Source organism: Galendromus occidentalis, unplaced genomic scaffold (assembly GCF_000255335.2).
Source record: "Galendromus occidentalis unplaced genomic scaffold, Mocc_1.1 scf7180000076872, whole genome shotgun sequence".
Classification (NCBI taxonomy): Eukaryota; Metazoa; Arthropoda; class Arachnida; order Mesostigmata; family Phytoseiidae; genus Galendromus; species Galendromus occidentalis.
This window is the reverse complement of record NW_003804861.1, coordinates 63,910-86,458: the sequence shown is the minus strand read 5'-3', so window position 1 is coordinate 86,458 and position 22,549 is coordinate 63,910. Positions and strand designations below refer to the sequence as shown.

The 22,549-nt window shown below is 52.4% G+C and overlaps 1 protein-coding gene across 1 annotated transcript in view; it reads right to left on the bottom strand.

The window, feature by feature from the left end:
* Positions 1-878: 878 nt before the first annotated feature.
* The window catches only part of LOC100907701 (lachesin), a 22,400-nt gene continuing 729 nt past the window's right edge, over positions 879-22,549 (bottom strand). Inside the window, exons 2-11 of the mRNA XM_018638313.2 lie at positions 9,785-9,903; positions 6,345-6,552; positions 6,016-6,225; positions 4,245-4,373; positions 2,760-2,940; positions 2,564-2,679; positions 2,071-2,127; positions 1,834-1,902; positions 1,383-1,436; positions 879-1,207 (exon numbers count right to left, since the gene is read on the bottom strand). Of these exons, the coding sequence (XP_018493829.2) occupies positions 1,104-1,207; positions 1,383-1,436; positions 1,834-1,902; positions 2,071-2,127; positions 2,564-2,679; positions 2,760-2,940; positions 4,245-4,373; positions 6,016-6,225; positions 6,345-6,552; positions 9,785-9,903 (1,247 nt within the window). The 3' untranslated portion in view covers positions 879-1,103. The remainder of the gene's footprint in view (positions 1,208-1,382; positions 1,437-1,833; positions 1,903-2,070; positions 2,128-2,563; positions 2,680-2,759; positions 2,941-4,244; positions 4,374-6,015; positions 6,226-6,344; positions 6,553-9,784; positions 9,904-22,549) is intronic.

Genomic DNA, 22,549 nt, shown 5'->3' with positions numbered 1-22,549 from the left:
AGTGCATCGTAGGGAGAGATCATCGACTCTGATACTCCGAGCTTACGATCAGATGCGACAGTGCCTCCCCATGAGAGGGCTAACTCGCTATTCCCACAAACCTCACCAGACAACCAGATCGGTCGAGCAAAATCCTCCGAAATTTTTTCTCATCGTTGGTAGAAGACGAACCTCGTAGTGAACTACGTCCGCATAGACAACTGGTGGAACGAGTCGCAGACATCCCGGCAAAGTGTTCGTAGGTGGGCGTAAGGACGAGAGCAAACTTGAAAACCCACAGCAACTCGGAGTTCCCAACTCTTTATTAAACCATGAAGTCCGTTGATGATCCCACGACATTGTTTTGTGTTTGTAGGCTCATCATTTACAAAGCTCGAGATTTCTCAAATCTCTCTTGTTTTCGTCTCAGTCGGAGACGGCGCGACGCTCCCGCTAATCGAACACTGTACACAATATCCAAGAGTCATTCCTACGACCGAGAAGAGAGAGGAGCTATACCTTGAATCTTTCCTCTCTGCCGAAGTGATATGCCTGAAATACTTCCCCACTATCGCATTCATTCGAGATAACATCGAGGTGAGAATTCTGTTGAACGATTGAGGACTCAGTCCTTCCGCTGCTCAGGAGTGAAAGTAGGAGGGAAGATAAGGTGAACAGGTCCCTACTTGATGATGATGAAACCGATGGCGTAAGTGAAAATTATCGTCTCTCGGTGTCGATGATGGATGAGTATGACATATTCTACGATTGGAGGATTGAGTTGATCTCAGTCAGTTGAGCCGCTCCACCTCGTATGTGCTCCTCAGGTCTGATTCCTCGTTCATACTGTGATATTCATTCGCACCCCAAGAGCTGTGGTGCGGACTTTTTGAGACCTCACGTCTCCCAGTCTGTTCAGTGAGGCGTCCGATGCCGCGTTTTGAATAATTGGGATTCATTACGCGATGTTAGTTCGATGGCGAATCATCGAATTTCGAGTATTGCCTCAGGATTCGAGCACGTGATTTGCTGAATATTGAGGAATTTCCTCTTACGTCATCGAACTGAGGATGCTTCAGAAGATCTATTGCTTGCAACGTTAATTTCTGCGCAGTCTACCGATCTTAGTGTGAAAGTAAAAGTATACACAGGGTTGGAACAATCGAAAGATAGCTGCAGGTCGCGAGTCGAAGATCGGCGTTACTTCTAGCATAGAAGGGTGGCGTTCCTGGAATCACGAACAGATGTCTTACAATTCACCCCTGCTTCCGTCACTCTCGTCTGCGACTTCGAGGCTCGCTTCATAACAAGTACTCCTCAGCAAGGTTTATCGAGTCTCTCCAGAACCTCGAACGCGACCAGTCATGGGTCTACCGATTTCGACGAGGAGATCCTTCACTTACTTGTGCCTTTCCGACGACCCGTGTCTCTCTCCGAGGGGACTTCATTCGCGGTCTCTGGAATTAGAAAAACTCACGCTGAAGACCCGAGGACGTTACAGACGGTTCCCTACCGATTCTCCGCCTAGATTTTGGGCGCATAGCGACACGCGAGGAATCTGGGCTCATTTCTTTTGTTTATCGAACCGGGTCTCGTTCACGGTTCGATGGGCGGCCCCACTCGCCCCAAGGGAGCTCGCTCCCTGCCACCGTGCTTGATTCCGGCGAGATATTCTAAGCTAGAGGTATACATACACATGCATGGGAGATGCAAGAGAGCGAACGAACAAACGAGCGATGCAATACTCTGTGATTGGTGGCATCGCCGCTTGATTCTTGCTCCCGCACAATTGTCATGTTCCGACAGCCGAGGAGGTTTGCGTCGCGTACGCGAACAGAATACTCTATATCTCACCGATTCCCTCCGGAATGGCGAACGTCTCCATCGTAGTGAACCAGCGCCACGTGGTTCGCCGGGTCGGGGCTGTGAGAAAAGAGAGAGAGAGGTTTTGAATTGAAAACGTCTTCCGATCACTGACAAACACGAACGGTTCCGAACATTGATTTCCTGTCAGCGTTCTCGACTACGGCTCGGAGCTTCTCGGGAAGAAAAGAAAACTCTCGCAACGGAGCTTCTTTGCAGTCGACTCACCGGCCGTGGTGGTTGGCGGCCGTGTTGGTCTCGGTCTCACGGTGGGACGCGGTTTTTCTGAAAGGGGGAGAATCTCCGCTCACTATCGATGAACATCCAAGCCATTAATCCTCCTAGCGGTTGTCGTCTTGATCCCTCCGAAAGGATCAGCTAGCTAAATGTCGCACGGCGTCAATTAAATTCTAAAAATGAAACTAAACAACACGTCGCTGGAACTTTGTCGGCGTTGTGCATCCAGTGCCACGGAGTGAGGTGTATTAGCATAATCGCCCATCCATTCGAATATGATGTCGGTGGCAGCGGCGGTTGCGACGACGACAACGAGCAGGTGTTGGGTTGTCGGTCGCGTGCATTGCATCATCCACAAGAAACTTTCGCGCGAACCCTGCCGCTCGATGATAAGAAATGCCTGTTGGCGAAGATCACCTCCGCAAGCATCAAAAGCACCTGAAGTGCGCTCTCGACAAGACATATGTATATTCCGCTTACTCACCGTAAACCCGAATCGTGGCTTCGCGGCTGCCGAAACGGTTCTCGGCTCGACATAGGTACTGCCCGTAGTCCTCGTGCGTGAAGTTATTGACAAACAGCTCGTAACGGTGATTGTACCTGAAATAATCAGGAGTGATGAGTTGATGACTCAATTTCCAAGAGGGAGCTCCACCGAGCCAGACACTCCCGAGGCTCACCAATGACTCGAGAATGTGCTGATGTATTTGCCGTAGCTGTGGGTGAGATTCAGCTTGAGTCCTGACGCTCCAATCCACTCGATCTCTGGTCGAGGTGAGCCTTCGACAAAGCATTCGAGTCGTGCGGGGTCGCCCCGCATTACTCCTAGCTCGGTTCGATTGACAGAGACCCGCGGTGCGACTGCAAATAAAAGATCGAGCCCATAATGGGTCCAGTGGTCTTGACGGAAAAATTATCTTCCCTTGCGCGCTATCCTTCTTCACGGGTGAAGGACAATGCGTTGGTTGGCCTCTGACGGCAAGCTAGTCGAACTCCAAACGGTTCCGCGTGGCTCCCTCTGAACGCTACGGTCGTCCCTCCACGCGATTATCACCCACGCGATCGAGGAAACATTCAATATACTGCAAACTGTTCGAAAACGTTGAAATCGCGCAGCCGGTCGACGGGCGGCGCGGCGTTTCAACGGAAACAGAGAAGCTGAGAGCCACCCCGGCTTGGAGCCATGATGGATAGACATTCCACGAGACAGAGCGAGTCAGTCGGGAGCTTTGCTTCACGCAACCCGTGGTGAATGGATGCGAGCACTTGCTCGTTCTCACGGTATTTGCCCGTGCGGGAATTCGTTTTGAAATTTCGTCGAATCTCATCTGACGGAGCCGACGAAGAAGTAAGCGATCTTGTCTTCGTCGGAGAGCCCGCCCTTGACTGGGCCCGACCGAGCTCGGCATAATGAGCGACCTCGCGGGCCTAGCGGGAGCGGGCGAGGTCGTTTGTGACCCTTGTTGGAGTCGCCGGCCGGTGGCTTCTAAGTGTAGTCGAAGCCTCTTTGATCCTCTCTGTGGAAACTTCACAAATAGACTCGGTGATGGGTTGAGGTCGCGCTGAAAGTTGCGGCCCGCCCGACCGCTTCCCCGGCATGCCACCCGCGTTTCGGCGCGCTCCGTTCTCTTCGAACCCGGTCGGCATATGCTCTTAAACGCCACGGTGGCTTGCGTTCTTCGGCCCCTCGCTTCCCTACGTTGCTTTGACCGAATCAGCAGCAGCAGCAGCGGCGGCGCCGGCGGAGAAACTCGACAAAAGTCAGGGCACGTCTGTGAGAATTTGAGTATTCACTCAAGCGACCCTTGTCCTCGGAGGGAGCCGAGTATTGGAGGGACAAGCTCCGCTCGGAGACCAACCGGGCGAGCAGACCTGACTCAGCTCAGACATTGAGTCATATGGTCTGGAAAAATACCGACGAGAAAACACCGCAGCCGTCCGAAGAGAAAACCCCGGAATATAATCTGGCGACGAGCGAAATACTGAATCGGATCCTGAGATTAACTTTGGGGAAAATGTGTGGATGAAATATCGGATAGGGTATCCTGATACCGAGACTCCGTAGGCTCGAGTTTCATGAGATCATATCGTCGTGGATCTGCGAATCGAGCGTCTGGGGGAATCTCTCACTGTCGAAGCAGGAAGCAGGAAGTGACAGAACTTACAGTTAGCGACGAGCTTCACTCTTTGGCTCACGGTCGGAGTGACACCGTTCTTCGCAATGCAGAGGTAGGCCCCACTGTCCTCTCGTCTGACCGCGACGAGCTGTAGTTCTTCCCCGCTCACTTGATGCGCTGTAAATGTATCCCATCTTAAGTTTATTCCCACCTTGCGATGCAACACACATACATCCTGTATCTCCGGTGTCTTATTTCGTCCCAGAGCCACGATTCTCTCTCTTACTCGCTTGTCCATGGAGACTCTTCCGGAAATCGAGAAATCCCGGAAAATGACGGAGAATATACGGGAGAAATATCATGAAATGCCGGCTCTCCGAGACTTCGTGAAAGCCCGGGTGCAGCTGATTTGTGTTCGGGTAGAACGCTGTCACGCCGCAGCCTCGTCCTCGATGGACGATGACTGCGGGGGCTGAATCGATTTTCAAAACACGTCTGTCGGGTGTTCAGCAGAACTCTCAGGCGCAAGATAAAGAACCAAACTTCGCCTCGGAGACGGCATTGAGAGAGAGAGAGCCCCATCCTCTTGCTGATTCAGTGAACAAGCCTCTGCTCTAACTAGCGTCTGGAGCATTCGAATTCGTGTAGTTCGGTAAACAGATGTAGTTTGTGTTGTAGCAGGACCGGACTGTTATTACCGAGAGTGTATAGGAATGGCTAGCGGTGAGAGCGCTTGTTGTCAATAAAGTGGGATGGGGAGGATGTTGGTCGACTGGAATCTCCTTGTCCTGCCCAACGGTCGTGTTGATACGCGAAGCCTATGGTTTCAGCCGCTAAAGTGTAGTGTGCCACTGCTAGAGCAAAATGGGTTCGCTTGCTCGCCTATTGCCTCCTGGAAGCCTTCCTCGAGCACCCACCAGCCCTCATAACTCCGCCGCTCGGCACGATAGCCCTAATGAGCGCTGTATAGGAAATCTATCAATAGCTCCGCCATCGGAAGCAACTTTGCCTATAATCATTCCACTATGGGTTCAAAGACACGAAAACACTCTGTTTCCCGCGCGATCAGCGAAAGAGCTCGACTTGATACGAATCGGAGCTCCTGCAGAGGCCTCGAAAATCCAGGTTTCGGTAGGACAGATTCTCGATTCGTCCGGAAAATATTCTTCCCCGTGGAAGTTAGGTGAAAGAAATATACAACCCGGAGAATGCGAGGTTTTCTGGCAGAGGAGATGAGCCCCAATCGCAGCTTCCCGGGTGATTTTCTATCTCTGTGAATTCCCACCAAGCACTCGTGTGAGCGGGTTCCCCGCAAAAATGTTCCGCTCACTGGTAACATCGCTTGACACGATCGTACGTGCCTCAGCTTCTTTTCGCTCGTTCCACAATCTGAGCTCCCTCTGTTGCTGTCTTCGTCGCTATCTCAGAGCTGGGAGTTGACGCAGGTCGACGGGAAGAGAAGAGCGGCGACGGAGGGAGGTCATCGATATCGATTTTTCAACGCCTTGTGGAGGAAGCTGATTACATCTACTGTCCGGAGGCCAGGGAGGAAAAAAACGCGATCCGGCATCCGACTCGAGAGACTGATTCACTCACTCTCCGGGGCAGTAGTTGCTTGCGGAAAGAGAAGTACGCCCCACAATAATTCCGATCGAAGAAGCAGATGCAAGACAAGTTAGTCTCTCAAAGGCTTGCGCATCGGATATGCAGATCCATGATCGAGCGAGACGGTATACGAGAGGAGTCGGAAGTCAGGAGTTCCCAGGAGTCGCACTGGCCTTGATTAGGTTCGTACCTGAACAGATCATTCGAAACTCACCTGAAAATTTTCTCTTCGAGCTGTTCCCGCCCATGGCCAGGTCATTCAGGTTGGAGCGCTCTCTTGGGAGGGGTATCTCTTTTCCGTTCTCCCGTTTCCACGATATCGAAGGCGTTGGGTATCCGGACGCTTTGCACTTCAGGGTGGCATTCAGACCCTCCTTGACCTGGACTTCACTGGGGGTCTCTTCCGAAATGATTGACGGGGGAACTAGTACGGTGAGGAGTAAAGTTTCATATTAGAGAGAACCGTAACCTGCTAGAGAACCACTAAATCAGTATTTATAGTATTTTAAGCTCGGATAATTTTTTCGGAGAGGAATAACTCACTGAGAACGTCTAGGTATCCGACTTGATTGATCATCGGCTGAGAATTTATCTGACACATGTAAGCACCCTTGTCGGAAGTTTGAACGTCTCGTATGTGGAGGAACCATTGCTTCTCGTTATTATGCGAAACTCGAAGACGGTTCTCACCGGCGATGATAGTCGTGTGAAAGGTCAACAGGGTCTCGGTATCCATTTTGATCCAAGTAACCTGCGGAAGAGAAGAAAGGTCAGTACTTTTGCCACAGCGGAGAAACTTTCTTTCCCAGCGAAAGCTCGTTCTCTCGGAAGTCAGGAGCGAAACTTGCGCGGTGCGGATTTTCCCACGTGAGCTCGAACAGTACTGGTTCGGGGAAGTCGCTGGCGGAGCTGGAGATACATACGTGCACGAGGCATTTGAGACGCAAAGTTCACGGAAGAAAATGCGTGTGCCCAAAAAACTTTCCTCTCCCTCACAGCAGCAGGCCCTTCATCCACAACTGGTTGTTAACGGAGGCCACTTCCCACTTAAACGGACGCTTTCCTTCGTCGCTCACGGACACAAGAGACCGAACCACGCCTCCTTGAAATGATTCTCAAGCACTCCATCGTCAGATTCTCCCAGAAACACATCGGAGAAACGCTATCGCTCTCGGCGAAGGCTCATCGACATTCGCTTCCCGATAGGCTTCCATGATACACTGGTCTGTGAATCGGATTTCTCCGTGCAAGCGATCGGATCCGAACTTTGAGCTCGAGTCTGGGAGTCTTCTCAACTTTGTGGCCCTCGTCTCGAGCCGGAGAATCGCAGAGCTTGGTCGGCCATGGCAGGAGAGATCTTCGTGATTTCGTCGCCTCTCGGAGGTAGGAGACCATTGGGTATCCGCAGTCCTGAAATGTCCGCGTTCGGAAATCATCGGAGGAAGGGTGAGCCAGGGAATGATTCGCAGCCTCCCTGGTGATGGGAGCCTCTCTCGGTGCGAAGGATCCGGAATGGAATACCTAATCATGAGCCCCCGGAGAGGATATGGACTTAATGAGAAACACGCGAGAATCCCGGGATCGATCATCTTTAGATTTCGGAAAATTTATTGCCCGTCTCGTCGGCGGGCTCAGTCTCTCGCACGGAGACAACGGAGTGGAGTACCCGCCGTACCGTTCCTTCAGAGGCCTCCAATGACGTCTCGGCGCTGGATAATTCCCGAGCTCGAGAATTATTTCTCTCCTGCTATCTGTTCCCTCTCAAATCGAATCTTGCATATTCCCGCTTCTCGGTGAAAACCTCTTCGGAGCAGTGTCAATCGCTCGTTTTCTTTTTTCCCTCTTCCGGGGGAATCGAATATCGGCATACATCGTTGATACCTACTAACATTCCTCTTTCGGTACTTCTCGTTCGGTCTACATTCGGTGTAAATGAGGTTTCGTTACTCTGGCATCGCGGAGGGAGTTCTCCGTCGCATACAAGAGACCTGCGTTTTCAATGGAATGATGGGGTTCTCTCTCCCTCCTGGTAGGTACGTGATGTACAACGGCATCTGTGTCATCGCGGTCAACTTTCATCCCGATACCTGGAACGACCCCTTCGCACGATGGATGATGCATTGATGCATCAATCGGACGCGAGGCAGCTCATCGTACGGTTTGACTTCATCAACGCTGACGACAGGCGTGCCCTTCTCCACAAGGAAAAAAACATCGGGGCGGCCACTATGGACGTAAACTCCGCACTAGAGCAAGAGTCTACGCAGGACTTCAACAAATGGAATCGAAATGTTGGTAGCGGCGGTGACATGGAGTAGCTGAACTTGGGAGGGCCGTCAAGAGAGAGAAAACACCACATCGAGCAATGTTCGCGGCGGCGAAAGGCTTCTACCACTCTCGGCATCGTCGGTGCGCACGGCGAGTACAGGGACAGAAACAGAGAGATCGACTTCAATCGGAACAAGAAAGTCTGAGGGTATCGAAGTCTCTCTCCGGGCCAAACGGCGGAGCACAACAGACATCGGAAATGTTTGCTCAGGTTACAAAGAGCTTCACTCCCAGCCGCGGCGACGAGAGCCAACAATGCTTCGTACTAGGAAACCGTGATCTAATTCCACTGTACTCCGCGACGCGTTGGATAAAAACTCGGATGGCGGATCGCAACCGACTCGAGATCAGGAGCTACAGCACTATACATTAGGTATCGAGCCTCGTTTTTGACTCCTATGTATTTCCAGATGAGGAAGAAATCGATTCCGAGCGAAATATACCATCTGGGAATAGGAACTTATACTTCCGAGGAAGTTCATGCGATCTCGATGAGCTTCAAGGTCCCATCTGCGGGAGATTGATTTCCCCCAACCTTTCTTTCTCTTTTTGAGCTCATTCTAATTCGATTATCGATGGTCTCGCTGACCTCTCCCCGCTCGTCCTCATCCCCGGGAGGGTTTCGAGGTCAAACAATTTGCGCGATGGAAGAACTCGGAGCCCAGCTTGATTCAGAAACAAACTCGAGATCGAAGTTCGCAGGAATACTCTGCCGAGAGCCGTCTCCCTACCGGGATGAATGGGTCGACGGCTCTCTGGCAAGACAGCCGGCAAGGCAAGCGGTCGGGCAGAGAGGCGGGCGGGCGGACGGGCAGCCAGGATGGCTGGTGGTTGTTCGCCTCGGTCCTCTCCCGTTTTTTTTTCTTCTTCTCTTGCTCCGCTCTGATAAGGAATCGAACATGATGTTTGAACTCGGCATTGATTTCCTTTCTTATCGAATCTTTAAATTATATACTACACACATACAGCCTGACTGCAGCTCCTACCGACGACGACGCCGCCGCCACCGCCGCTCGCCGAGCTACCGAGTGCGGCATGGGAGCCGACCGACGCAGCGTGGGCGTATAGTGGCAAGAAGAAGAAGGGGAATGTGACTGACTGAGGAGTTCGAACAGAGAACTCCTGTCGCTGTCCGGGAACGATGATAGGAAGGGAGAGCAGGAGTAGCAAATGGGAGACCTGGGCCAGTCGACTGGGTGCTCTCCTCAACTTTAATCTCAAAGATCCCGAACGCGGTTTCCTTATCTGAGTCAGTAGAGTCGACGACGATGTCAAGCGTGAAGACGTATGATTGGAATCCTATGGTGACGCCCTTCCATCGCTCGAAAAACTCACGTCCCGAGCCCGGAACAGCTTCCGGATTGCGAACTCCTGCGAGCCGCTGACCACGGAACAACATTGAGCGGCGACCCGGAGAACGGACCTCATCGAGGCCGGCCTCGCGAAGATGGCGAGGATCGAGCGAAGGGCGGCAAACCACCAATTAGGTGTGAACAATCACCGACAATGACCTCTCAGACGACCGATGAGGCCGACTACGACGAAATGAATTAACCGCTCGCCCTATACGATGGTTTCCGATGGGTCGACACTCTTCGGATGTTCTTCCATGGGAGTTTGTCCCTCGTAAGAAACTCGAAAGTCTTTTCACAAACCTTATAATTGCCGAGATTCTCGACGGAACACTCCAAAATCGCTTCCCTGCCTAAAGGCGCCGTTTTGTTCCGTACAGATCCAACAAATCGCGGCTTCGGCACGTGGTTTTGCGACAATTCTGCAAAGAAAAACGGAATGAATTATCTATAGGGAAGGTCTAATGATGCGCATATAGAGCATATTACCTGCGAAAGTGCACTCCAAATAATAATAGAAATGAAGAGAACACCTGGACTTCGAAAGAGACTCGATTTTATTTAGATTGTTCCCATTGGTCTAAGACCTCTTTTGTCAGATGTTTCAGTTCCCGCTCTCCTCCGTCACTAAAGCCACGAAACCCACGAAGAAGAGAACACGAATCACGGATTCCGGTTTACATTGTCTTTCCTCCTTTTTCGAAACGAGTGCCTGAGAATGCTCTCCCACTTCTCCCAGGTATTCCCGATCGACGCACTTTTGGTGTTCATTCCGTAATACTTCTCACGGCAGATTCATACTCCACTCCTTGAGGGATCAGACCGCATCGCGTCGCCACCTCAGTAGACCTCATTCGAAGATGTCAGCGCACTGCCGCCACCGCTGTGGATGGCAAGCCATCCGGAAAGTCTATTAGAGACAACGGTTGCGGCGGCCGGGCTTCAAATTAAACGTTTTTCATGGAGGCAGCGGTCGTGCTGCCGTTGTCGCTGTTTCTCCTCTTCCCTCCCTATTCCACGTTGTGCATAAAAAGTCGTTCATCTTCCAGCTGATTTTACTCGGTTCAGTTTAAAGCGCGGTCTGTCCCTCGCAGAACAGCCTTTGATAGCGAAAACGCATCTCACCCTTGAGTTGACTTAACAACGTCGATGTCGTTCACGTCTCTAGCGGACACTTGGTTGCGACATTGTTCCCCCTAGTAGTGTCTCCTCTTCGGTGGCTGGTCCGCGCAAGCGGCGCGGCGGCGGAACGTAAGGGCCACTTCGAGTGGTTGTTCTCAGAATATCAAGGAGTGCCTATTAATTTCAAATGGTCCGGAGGAAAGCAGCAGACTCGAAGAAAAGGAACCCGACCGTGCCGGGGTCTGACTCTCGCTTCCTTCCCCAGTCCCCTCCCGCCCCGAGAAAGAGCAGAGGAAGGACAACAACAGCAACATGAGATTCGTTTCCCTAATCGCCTTCATTTATGAACGGAGTTCGGTTCGCGACACGCGCAGGCACACACATAGAGCGTAACTGACCACCCTCCGCGACAGCTTCACCCTTGAGGCAAATTGAGGATGAAGCCGAGCATAAACATCCCAGAGAGATAATGTTCTCTCGCTGGTCAGCTCGTCCGCTGACTCGTGCAGTGCGCGGGACCAAGGAAGGAAGTGAGCACGAGTCGTAATCTTCGAGGGACAACGAGTGAAGTGCCGTTTGAATTTCTCAGGAAATGCGGAGCGGCGCGCAAATCTCCGACGTTGAGCATCTGAAGACATCAACGACTCTCGGTGTCGATGAAAATGATGGTGGCACCGGGAATGAGGTCTTCTTCGTTCGTCTTACCGATTCCTGCCGGACTGACGTCACGTCAGGGTCAGCCTCGCTGGAGCGTTCTACGTATGCATTTATTACTCATTGCGAACACGATTCGAGCAGCTGGCTCCGACTGAGAGTGCGCTCGCCCCAGTGTGTATCGGTGTGTTTGTACCTCAGCTCAGCCCCGCATCCTCGTTAGCCGACCCCGCGACGAGTCATGTTTGCCGATATGTCTCACAAACACAAATCAATCAGAAGCATTCGTAACAAGCGCTTCGTTAGGATACTCGGCGGCCTTGCGTATGGCATTTAATAGTTTAGGGACACGCTCTGCGCTACAAAGGAAAGCTTCGTGTCGTAAGTTCCTGAGCGCTTGCCCGAGCGTCGATTTATCGTTCGCCGCTCTTGCGTCACATATAAGTCGAGTGACTCGGACTGATTGATGACTTGATGCCTCGATTTCTCCAGCTCCCGAAACCGCATTGAGGTTGGAGCCCTCCTTTTTCGGTCCAGAAAATATTCATATTCCTCGCCAGAGCTGCCCAGAGTCGGACGAAGCTCGGTGTCCGAATCCGGTGTCAAGTTCAGAAGCTCGTTTCAGACGATAATGAATCATGAATATTTTCGATGATGATGAATAGAGTCCACAGATATCCTGAGGTTTCTCTGCGAAAATTTGAGCGACATTAGCGAGGTTGAGAGCCGACTCGCCTCGGAGCGCCCAACTCCTCGGGCTGGTGTCATGTCGGGTGGCGGGCGTGGGATCAGCATAATATGTGTTCGTTAATCGAGCGGAAAATTACTTTGGAAAAAGCAAGAAACTGCCAGTAACTCTTCACTGCTGTGAGTTCATGAATGGTGACTCGGCGTGAACCTCTTCATAGCGTTCTCGTCTTCAACATCTCATGAGGATCCGGTGCTCGGATTCTCCTGGAGGTGACTAGAACTCCACGATTCCAGCAAGGGTTCTGGCCGCAACCTCTTCCCGCTCTCACGATATTCGAGAGTCGCGTAGAAGCCCTCCAATATCTCGATCGGTCAACTATCGCTGTACGTTCGAGAATTCGCATCTTCGGAGCACGTACACCATGGGGTCGCGGCAAGACGTATCGAAATGTTGACTTCGAGATCGACGCTCCGCCGACGACGGGTGGCCGCACGTCTTCGCTCCGCCAGCCAGCCATCCAACCGGCCCGTCTGGGTCTCCGTCTGCGAGCTGCTGTGAGTAAAGAAGCTTCACCACCCGCTCTCCCCTTATTGGATTCCAAGCAACTGGACCAAAGTTAATGGTCTGGCCCGCGGACACACAATCTCCGTTTCTATCCTCTGCACAAGCGCTGCCATCGCCCCCAACACCATCAGGCAGACTCGCTCAACATCTCGCGGACGCCGACCGCTACCACCAGCGTGGGAGCGGAGGACCACGAGAGAGGCAGACGGAGAGTCACACGATAGGAGCGGACTCTCCTCGTTGAGCTCGGGGCTGGAAGACAAGAAAAAAGCGACAATGGTCTTCTCAGCACATTCTTGAAGCGGTCAGCCAGTGTCCCAGACGGACTGTCAGCCCGCCAGGGGAAAATATGTGGGACCTTCGAACTCGCCGGACGGAACAGCCAGTGTCCTTCGATAGAAACGGAGCTTGACTGAATCGATAATAATTATTGCCGAGCCGATATGAGTGATACACTCTGCTTCACCCAGGAAACTTCGATCAAAAGGTCGGGGAAACCCCGATCTGGAAGAAACGCGGCTCCAGAATTGCTCGAGATAACTTTCGGTCTCGGCGAGGATGGGGGGATGCCGCTCACAGACCTCCGATACGACATTGCGCCGCGCGCCGCCTCCATTCTTGCCTATGAGATCAATCGAGAATTTATCCGAGCGAGGGGAGATTTCCGTGATCGAGAAATCTCTGAGATTGATCCCATGGGATTCAATTTGAGAGTGACATCTCATTCCGCATACGGGAAGTAGCGGATGAGTGGGATCGGCCACGCCGGCCGAAGCGATCAATGCGGTGCAAGAAGAAAAACGCGTGGCTTAAGGATTCAGTCGACTGTGAAAAATTCTCCCTCGACTAAATCGAGATCAGCCTCGGCTTGAGCGACAGGAGCAAAACGAAGATGATCAGAACTTATGGACTCACTGACCCCACATCCGATCGGTCGCACAACCGAACGACTCCGACGGAGAGAGAGCCGAGGATAGAGGCCGTCTGTCTGACGAAACAGGAGAAACAAGAGAAAACGAAATGAAGGGCGCTCGAGGGGAAGCTCCCTGATTCTCCTTCGGTGCAGTTGGGAATGGTCAGGGAGTCTCGTTCTAAATAAAATCTCAGAACAAAGAAGAAGAGCGGTGCTGTTTCCTCTCGTGCCGACCCCTTGAAACGCTTGATTTTTTCGAGACGAGAGACACAGACAAACTCACTGACTAGGCAGGGGAGTAGCGAGCGAGTGGATTCAACTCGTGTCCTTAAAAGCTTCGAGCAAGTTTACCGAGCTGCGATCTGGAATCTCGGCACAGAGCTTCAAAAATTCGCTCGTGCCGTTCCCTTTTCGGAATCGCTCCGTTCTTTTCCCCTCAGAGAATCGCCGTACACGAGTCGAACCGACGTTGAACGCCCGACGGATGCCCGATAATTTCGACCTCGAATGAAATTTCACCGATCACTGAGAAAGGAACAAGGGAACGCTCCACTCAAAATCTTGTGAGCAGCTCACTCGGATTTCGAAGCTTGAATGACATTATAATTCGGCCATTCGTTCAGTAGTTGCTCAGACTCCACTGACCCCTTCGCGTGGAGGGAATAGGTGGATGTGAGGAAGAGAGTGCTCGGACGGGAATATTTGGTTTGCCGAGCAACGAGCACGCCACATGTCATGTCCTGCACACATCTCAAGAGCGAAGCCCCGAAGAAGAACTCTCTTTACAAGCCGATCTAAAATGAACGACAACCCAACTGTCAAGAAGCATTTCGCACATGCTTGCATCTCCACGCGGAACTTCACATCGAGGGGAATGCTGAGAAGAACCTGAACCGCCTATCGCGAGGACATCAAACACTGATTGTTGATACGATCGTTCAGGGAGCTGTCATCGTATTTACCTCCCGACCCCGTGTAAGGGGAATCAGGACATTTCCATCCCCATTACGATCCTCAGGCGGGGCATTTATGGCGGATGAGTTCTTTAAAACCGCCTCCTCCCCCCTCCTTCCCTTCCCCCCTCCTCGGCTCCGGCGAATGCCTCGAATTGGCTAGACTCGGGTAGTTCGGGACTCGAACCTGCAGGTCCACAGTTTGTTTGCATCTTCTCTTCGCGTCTTATCGCAGCAAGAGATCTCGGCCGAGGAATTCTTTCCAATCTGGGGAATATCCAGCGGCAAGGGAGACAACTTGCTTTTTTTTCGTTCGATACGCGAGCTCCTTCTGCGGCTGCTCCCGAAATCCCGGAATTTCTCCGTAGATGAGGGCTCGGATCCCGACAATGAGAGCCAGAGTCACCAGGGTGAGTTTCCGACTCGAGGTTCGGCCCGCGGGGAAATTTCCACGGGGAAATTTGGAAATTTCCAAATTAACCGCTGGTCGTGCGATACGCGTGATGCGGCGCGCTCGGTCGACCAGTCGGAACAATGCTCCGATTCTCAACCGATGAGTGAACGAATGCGGTTTCAGGAACATACATACACAGGAACACGGGCAGAGAGAGATGTAGTGTAAGCGGGGGAGAGAGAGATAAATAGGAGAAGGAGCAGACCTCAGACCGCGGACGAGCGATACGAAGAGTAGAGAAAGCTTCTCTGAATGACAATGAGCTCGATGCAAGCGAGAGGCTCGGTTTTCTCACGGCGAACAACTTAACATACGGGCTCGAACACTTGCCCCCGAACTCAGACAGCGGTCGGTCGGTAGGTGGGTTGGACTGCCTGTTCTTCCTCACCAAAAAGGCTTCCTCCCGCCACGGATGTTCCGCTCGCCAATTTTCCACATTTTCCACCTGCCCTCTACTCCATATTCTCGAAAAGAAACCAGCAATTACTCAGCTCACATCCCATGCTGTATCTGTCTCCGGCAGGAGAGAAGAGCCATAATCTGCGAGAAATCGGCAGCCGAGATACCAGCACCCCGGAGCGAGCACCCAGCCGGTAGTCAAGACGCCAAGCAACCGGAGCACACATGATTTTCGGAGGGAAGCCCATCCGCTCATACGCATCGACTGAATCGACCGAAGCATGGGAAGTCTGGGAGGATGTACCTAGGTAGGTAGATGTGTGTTCAGTCCGGATCACTGTGCGCGCAATAGATGGAAATGCATGTAGGACACGCCTGCTGGTGAGCATTACGACGATTCGGCTTCGAGTGGGGATAACTAGCCTACCAGCGGGTCTAACACCTACGTCCTTGCCGTGGAGGAGAAAAAATGGCCACGGTGAACACATATATAGGCGAGTAGACAAATCGGGCGGTGAGCGGGTGCGCGTGTTCGAGAGAGGATTGTCAGCTGAGCCAAAAGCCCTCCACAACACAAAAAGCACTCGTCGTCAAGAGGGCATTAATACTGTTGTCATTGAAGGCGAAAAAGAAGCGATTGTAGTCCGGTGCCGTGTGCCGACTGCGAGTCGTCACCGACTTCTCTCTCTATTCCTCTCATTCCCTCTCGCTCGGTGCTCTCAGAACAGGGCGCTGTAGCGGAGCCAGCTAAATCCAGAACAAGTGTGTTTGTGCCTGATAAGAGGGTTGGGAAGGGCGAGCAGAAATGGGGAAAAAGCCTCCTCGTTGCTGCTGCTGCTGCTGCCGCTCACTGAAGTCACCCGCAACTGGCGGCAGCGAGACCGGCCGCGGCAACACCAGCGGCAGTCAACCAGTTTCAGTCATGACGTCCCGCGAGGCTCGCATGTTTCTCTTCGTTCACCGCGCGGTATCCACGCGGCGCGCAACTGACATCGCTTCAAACAACTTCTCTCTCCCCGCTCGCGAGTCAAACGGCTGGTTGACTGGCAAAGCGGCGGCGGCAGCACTCCGGTGTCGCTTCCGGACGAGACTACTTGTGCCACGCTCGCCCACAGGAGAGTCTACGAACTCACCGAAAGAGCGCCGAGCCCAGTTGGGCTACAGGATTCGGGGAGTTAGTCGTTCCTCACATTTCAAGCCTCTATCACTCATTTGTTTCCTCGTTCGGTCGCATGAGAAGTACATGCATGATCTACGTTCTAGGCTTTACTATGTGTGTACGTCCGCCGCTATCCGGGCCTTGCGTGGGAATCACTTAATCTTCCTGTCGTTTTCGGAATGTGCATGCGGTGCGGCGAGCGACCAATCGGAACGGAGGAGGGGAAGCACGAGACAAACCGTTTGTCCGCTTCATTTACAATCGCTCCGTGACCAAGCAGCAACCATCTGTGAGAGCGATGCGATGCCAAAATCAGGCCGATATGTTTTTCTCCGTACTTAGCCGTCTCTTCTCTCTCCCCGCGAAAACCTTCTCGGCCTGCCCATCCCCCGTCGTTCCCCGTCCCTTCCCGCCGTGGGACGACCGCGACGCGACGACGAGCGCTCCGACTACCACGTTGACGACGGTACCGACGAAGGCGACTGAAGCAACAGAGTGCGCGCAAGGAGCAGCAAAGACGACAAGCAGTCTCATTCATAGCTCTCATAACGAAACAATAAGCTTCTTCTTGTGACCCCGTACGAGGCTGACTGACCATAGTCTGCAGTTGGGGGCGGTAGTTGACAAATGGGTTCACTTATTGTCTCTCCCCGGCCACTATTGTCTCTAGGCGTATGTTGCTTTCGGATGCTCCGACCGGCTTGCTCCCGACGACGCTCGTACTCTCGACCAACCGCCGGACCGACCGACCGACCGACCCGCCAACCCAGAGACCGACTATGTAGCTCGACTCGAGGCAGGGCCCCCCAACCGCCAGCCCCAATGCCCTGATTACAACTTGCACCGCCACTTGCAATGGTCGGTCGTGTGTCGTCGAGCTCTCCTTGCAATTTCGCTGCTCACTCAGTTGCCGCTGCTGTCTCGCTTGCTGTCAGCTCTTCGCTGCTGCTGCTGTATGATCCATTTTTTTAGGCCAACAAGAATGGAAGCAAAGGTGTCATGTTGGAGCGAATCACAACGCGAATTGTACTTACAACATATGTGATGTTTCGGTAGAAGTGAAACTCTGGCTGATATGTGTACGAACTCTGTTGCTCCCCGTACCTCGATCCGACCTGAGTCGGGAATCGAGTTTTCCGGACCGGTGGAATGTCTGTTTTTCCATATGGGCAATTCTGAGCGTTTGTCCATTGTGTTCCTGCACAAGACCGTAGGTGAGGGAATCGATCCATTCGAGATCGGAGTTTTGAGATTTTCTAACGATACGTGTACATTCATTGAGAAGAGGTTTAATCGGTTGACCGAATGGATTAGGAATTCAATCAGCTGGAGAAATCCGAATCTGCTCCAGGGATTCCCCAGAGCTGTGGAGGAGGGTTTGAGGAACCGGTAGGGGAAGAACGGAAATGAAGAAATGTGAGACCGATGTCGCTCCTCGAAGAAACCTGCTAAGCCGATAACAATGCCGAGGTGGGAATTCGATTGAAAAGATTCTCATCACTTCGGTGTTAAGTTACTCGGCGATAACGAACGCGTAACACCTCGCGGGTCTACCGAATGAGCAAACGGCAAACCTAACCGGAACGTAGGCGTCTGCGACAGTTGTGAGAAGCGAGCGGGTTTTTTTTTTTTTTGGTTGAACCGAGGAGCAGAGAGCATCTTTTTGGGCGTCAGAAATGCTTTGGAGAAAGCGATCCCGAAAAATGAGAGCTCTCGCGGTGCAGTTGTTCTGATTGAACCTTAAAGTGACTTTCTGAACGACAACGAAAAGGGATAACGATATCCGGGAGCCGGGAGACCGGAGAGGAACGAAATTCAAGACGACCGTAGGGACAAATTGAAGGGCAGAAGTAGGAGGCGGACAACATTTTATAAATCAAATCGTATAACGAAGCATTCTCAAGGCCTTCCGTCAGACAATCGAAATCCGAAACCCGGCAAACGACCGGAGCGGTGTACTGTATCAGACAGTGACGAATGCGCGCACCGAAACGAAGCCGGAGGAACAGCGGAGAGCGACAGCAGAAAAATATTAGAGCTTGAAGATAAAGAAAAATATTGGATGATCAAGCGATAAGTTTCTAGAATGGAACGGATACCTCCGTGAGCTCGTCTGCAACCAGCTCGCTTATCGAAACAACGATACGGGGAAAGCAGTGGTTGACCGGGACGGTGAGAAAGAACCCACCGCTTCAATTTGGGGATTTTGTTTGCTTCACAGGATCTTCAGTTCTCGAAGCTCTCCGCGCGGTTTCCTTGAGGCGCGTTCGGGAAACGACATAGCAACTGAACAAGTCGATTTCCGTCGCGCGGATTGTAGTCAGTGTTTTTTTTCTCCAAACCTGTTCCCCCACGGGCATTAGGTGCGATCAAAGGCGGTCGAATTCTTTGGATTCAAGAATGACAGCAGAGCGACGGACAGTGTTCCGTACGATTCCTCCGAGTACGTCGTCACGGGAGTTGACGAAAGTCAAGTCCGGGGAAAATATCGGCGTAGTCGCCACTCGCCACTAATGGTCGAACAGAGGGTACAATGCGCCCTCAAGCAGGCTTTCGTATCACAGCTCTCGACAATTGGCTCGGGGTCAATCAAGCAATAAAACAATTAATCTCGCTCCCCGCTTATCAAGGAGCTCCTCGCCCCGACATTGCCAGCTCATCAATCGATCCAGACGCCGCGCCCGGGTCCAGGAGAGACGAGGGGTAACTTGACCAAGTTTACACTATCTCGCTTCCCGTGCTTTTGCTTCCGATACTAACCCACTCCCTTAGGCTCGCAGGACCCCGAACGATTCAACTCCACGACAGCATGAGTAGAATCTCACCCCCTGCTCTTAGATCGATAGATTCGCAGTCAAGAGCGAGACGAGATTGCGATGAACAACGTCCGTTTGGGAACTTTGGAATATTATCGGTGCTTCTCCGGAAACTCCTAGCATATGGACCAATCGAAAAACTTGACCGCGACACCTTCGTGGTACGATACGGCGCGGCGCTCAAATTATATCCCTTCCGAAAATCATGCTTCGCTTCGAGCCCGGCACGAGGAACGATGAGAACCAATTCGGGGAGAGCAAGGGTATCGAAAATGCGAGAAATGGAATGACGCTGACACTCAGCGGATGCATGGCGATCAAAAGCGATCGCGAGTTGAGATGCGTACGTGTGAGGTTCAAAGACAAGCCGGTCTTCACGCAGGTCGACGTCTTGGACTCCATCGAATTCCTTGACGGTACGGAAGCATCCTCCACCATTCAAGTGCCTAGCCCCACCGCGTCAGCTCACAGAAATCACCGGAACGGGTCGACCTATGACTTTCGGCACCATGCAGTTTCGAGCCACGCGGATACCTATCGCGGGGATCTTGAATAGAGAAGCATGACATATCTCATCTCCGAACGCTCAGAAATCATTCGGTCGCTCAGAAATAGTTGAATCCGTTCGAGGTCAGCAGACGGGTCCGGACGAGAACCACTCAGCAGTGCGGGTCGATCCCCATTCCTCCATCGAATTACAGGGACAATCCGCGGAAAAAAAGAAGAATGGCAGCGTCGCACACAAGTCGGAGCAACAGCATTTATCATGAGTCTCTCGAGAGCGAGAGATGAGGAATGTTGACGCTCCGAGTATTTCGCCATCGGGTGCCGCGGCGGACCGCGCAGACAGATAAATAGATGGCCAGATTTGGAGCCCGACCATAAAACTCAATTCCACTCATTTGGAGGTTCCTTTTCAATAGAGATCGCCAGTAATTTACCGGGACAGCCGGAAACACTCCGATTTCTCCAAACTTTAGACAGATGTCTTCCGCTCGACTATATATCATATCTGAGGCTCTGAAGTAGACGACCGGACTGTTTACAGGTTTCCCATCTCAGATCGCTCGGTGGAGAAAAAATACCCGGTCCGCCGGTGCTTCATCGCGGTTTCGGAGCATGGCGAGAATCACCTCTAATTATCGTTTCCGCGATGGTCGGAGCGCGATTCGACAGACAACCCCTTGGTGTCGACGGAACGATTGAGGGGAAGATCCCTAAAAACTACTCAAAGTGCTGCGCCGGCTCTTTCTGCACTAGGCTACTTAGACGCTGCGCAGTTCTATTAGGTCGGTCAATGGAGCGTGCTGTGTCTGAGAAAAGCGCGCCCTTGCTTCCCTCCCTACTCGAAGGCGGCTGCGGCGGCGGATCACCCTGAGACACAGAGTCGCGCGGCTCGAGAAGCTCGCGCAGTCGTCGGCGTGAGATCCAGACACGCACATGTGCAAGAATTCACACCTCTAACGCACATAAAGAATTTCGGGAGGGTACAAGCTTCATTTGCTGAACGCTCGTCCTTCCCTGCTAAAACACATTTTGCCGATTTCCCATCAATGTTCAATTATCTAAATTGTTCGTTGTCTTCATCAGAGGCTCACCGTCCTCCCCCCTCAATGACCGGAGGCTCACAGAAGCCTAGTGCCGGTCCCGAAGTTTTTTCTGGCGAAATGATGTGATACAGACCTGGGCTGGAGTTCTGATTGTGTGATAGGATTTCGCATGTCCAGCTTAATATCTATTGACCCCTCTCCCTGTCCCCCCTGTCCCATAGCCGGAGAGGGCCAGCCGGTATCTTTTTGAAGAACCTTTGGATAATTATTATCTATACGAAGCGCGTTTTGGTTGCAATCGTCCAGCTGACGGCTCCGGTACGTTTTTCCCTGAGCTCCAGTCGACTCATAGGCCGAGGATCCGATGATGACACAATGGGAGCGATTCGAGTGGCGGGTTTGTTTCCCAGTAGCAGAATGCGTGCAGCTGGGTTCGTGCCCAAGACCAGATGCTCTTGTGAGAGTCAGAGGTAGGGCGCGTGCGCACGAGAAGCAGAGACACATTGGTTTCTGTTCGAGTTTCTCGGCAGCCCGGGGGATGGGTAGGCTGCTAGACCGACCGACCGACCAGCCAGCCAGCCGGGAGTGAGTGGAGATGGCGTGATCGAGACGACCATCCAGCAGACAGCTCGGAAACGGGAGCAAACGATGTAATTTCATGCAGCATACATTTGTATGTGGTGGGCTTGAATCTCGGGGTGGGAGCTCACCGTGAAGCCCCGAATTTCTCACCGGACCGCTGGCTTGCCGCCTGGCTGACTGGTCGGCCACGGGATTTGCTTTGAATGTAAATATAGCCAGCAAGCCCTCCTCATTTCGCATGTGATAAGGGCAGGAAGATATGGGACACCGATGTCGATATGGAGCGACCGAGATTGGCAGGAGACTACCGACAAAGACATCGATGTCATTACCGGGGAGAGAGAGGATAGAACAGAATTTTCCGGCCTCAGTATCCCCGAATGTTCGGGCTCCGAACTCCATCCGATAGGGTTCACGGCATCAGACCCGATGATCGGATAGTTTGGGAACGCGGATCAGCAATCACGACCCATTCCCGATGTCTTAGACTTAGACCCTCGATAATAAGCATCTCAAGGCATCGCGCGCAGACTGGGCATGACCGTAGCGAATTCCCCGCTAAGGAGCTCAGCGATCGACAAACGAGTTGTTTGGGTCAATTCTCCCTCGGGGAATTGTCGGAGCGCACGCAAGTCATCGGGCCAAGCTGAGGGTCCTCAGACCCTGTGCGAAGCAACGGGAGTTCCGCGGAGATTTCCTTCGGAATTGCGTCCGTCCTCGCATCTTCCCGCTGGTTTGCGCTATACAGTATCCTAAGCTCTATCTCCATGGGGTGGGAATTCCTGCGCAGTCTCTCTGCTCGGAGAATTCCGCTGTGTCCTTTCAAATTATATGCGGTCGTAGTAGCCCTTCTTCGAACGCATTGATTATCTTCTGGAATTATGGAATAGGCTGCAAAGATGCAACAATGAGCAGAAACGAAAAGGTACATGTGACTAGGGCTCCCAAATACCCGCCAGTTTCGAAAACCGCGATTCTCGGGTACCCGAGAACCGTGGAGTCGGAACCGCGGGTAGAAACCGGAAAGAACCGAATTTTTCCTCCTCTGATTTGGGACTGATACCTGGCGAAACTGATCGAGAATTTTGAACCTACCCATTCTTCGGAGCCAACGGACTCTGTCGAATTAATTTTATTCCATCAGAAAGGTATATTTGCCGAGTTCAGTCTCCGTATTCGCGGTACGGTCCACGTCGGCCAGCAGCGAGAGC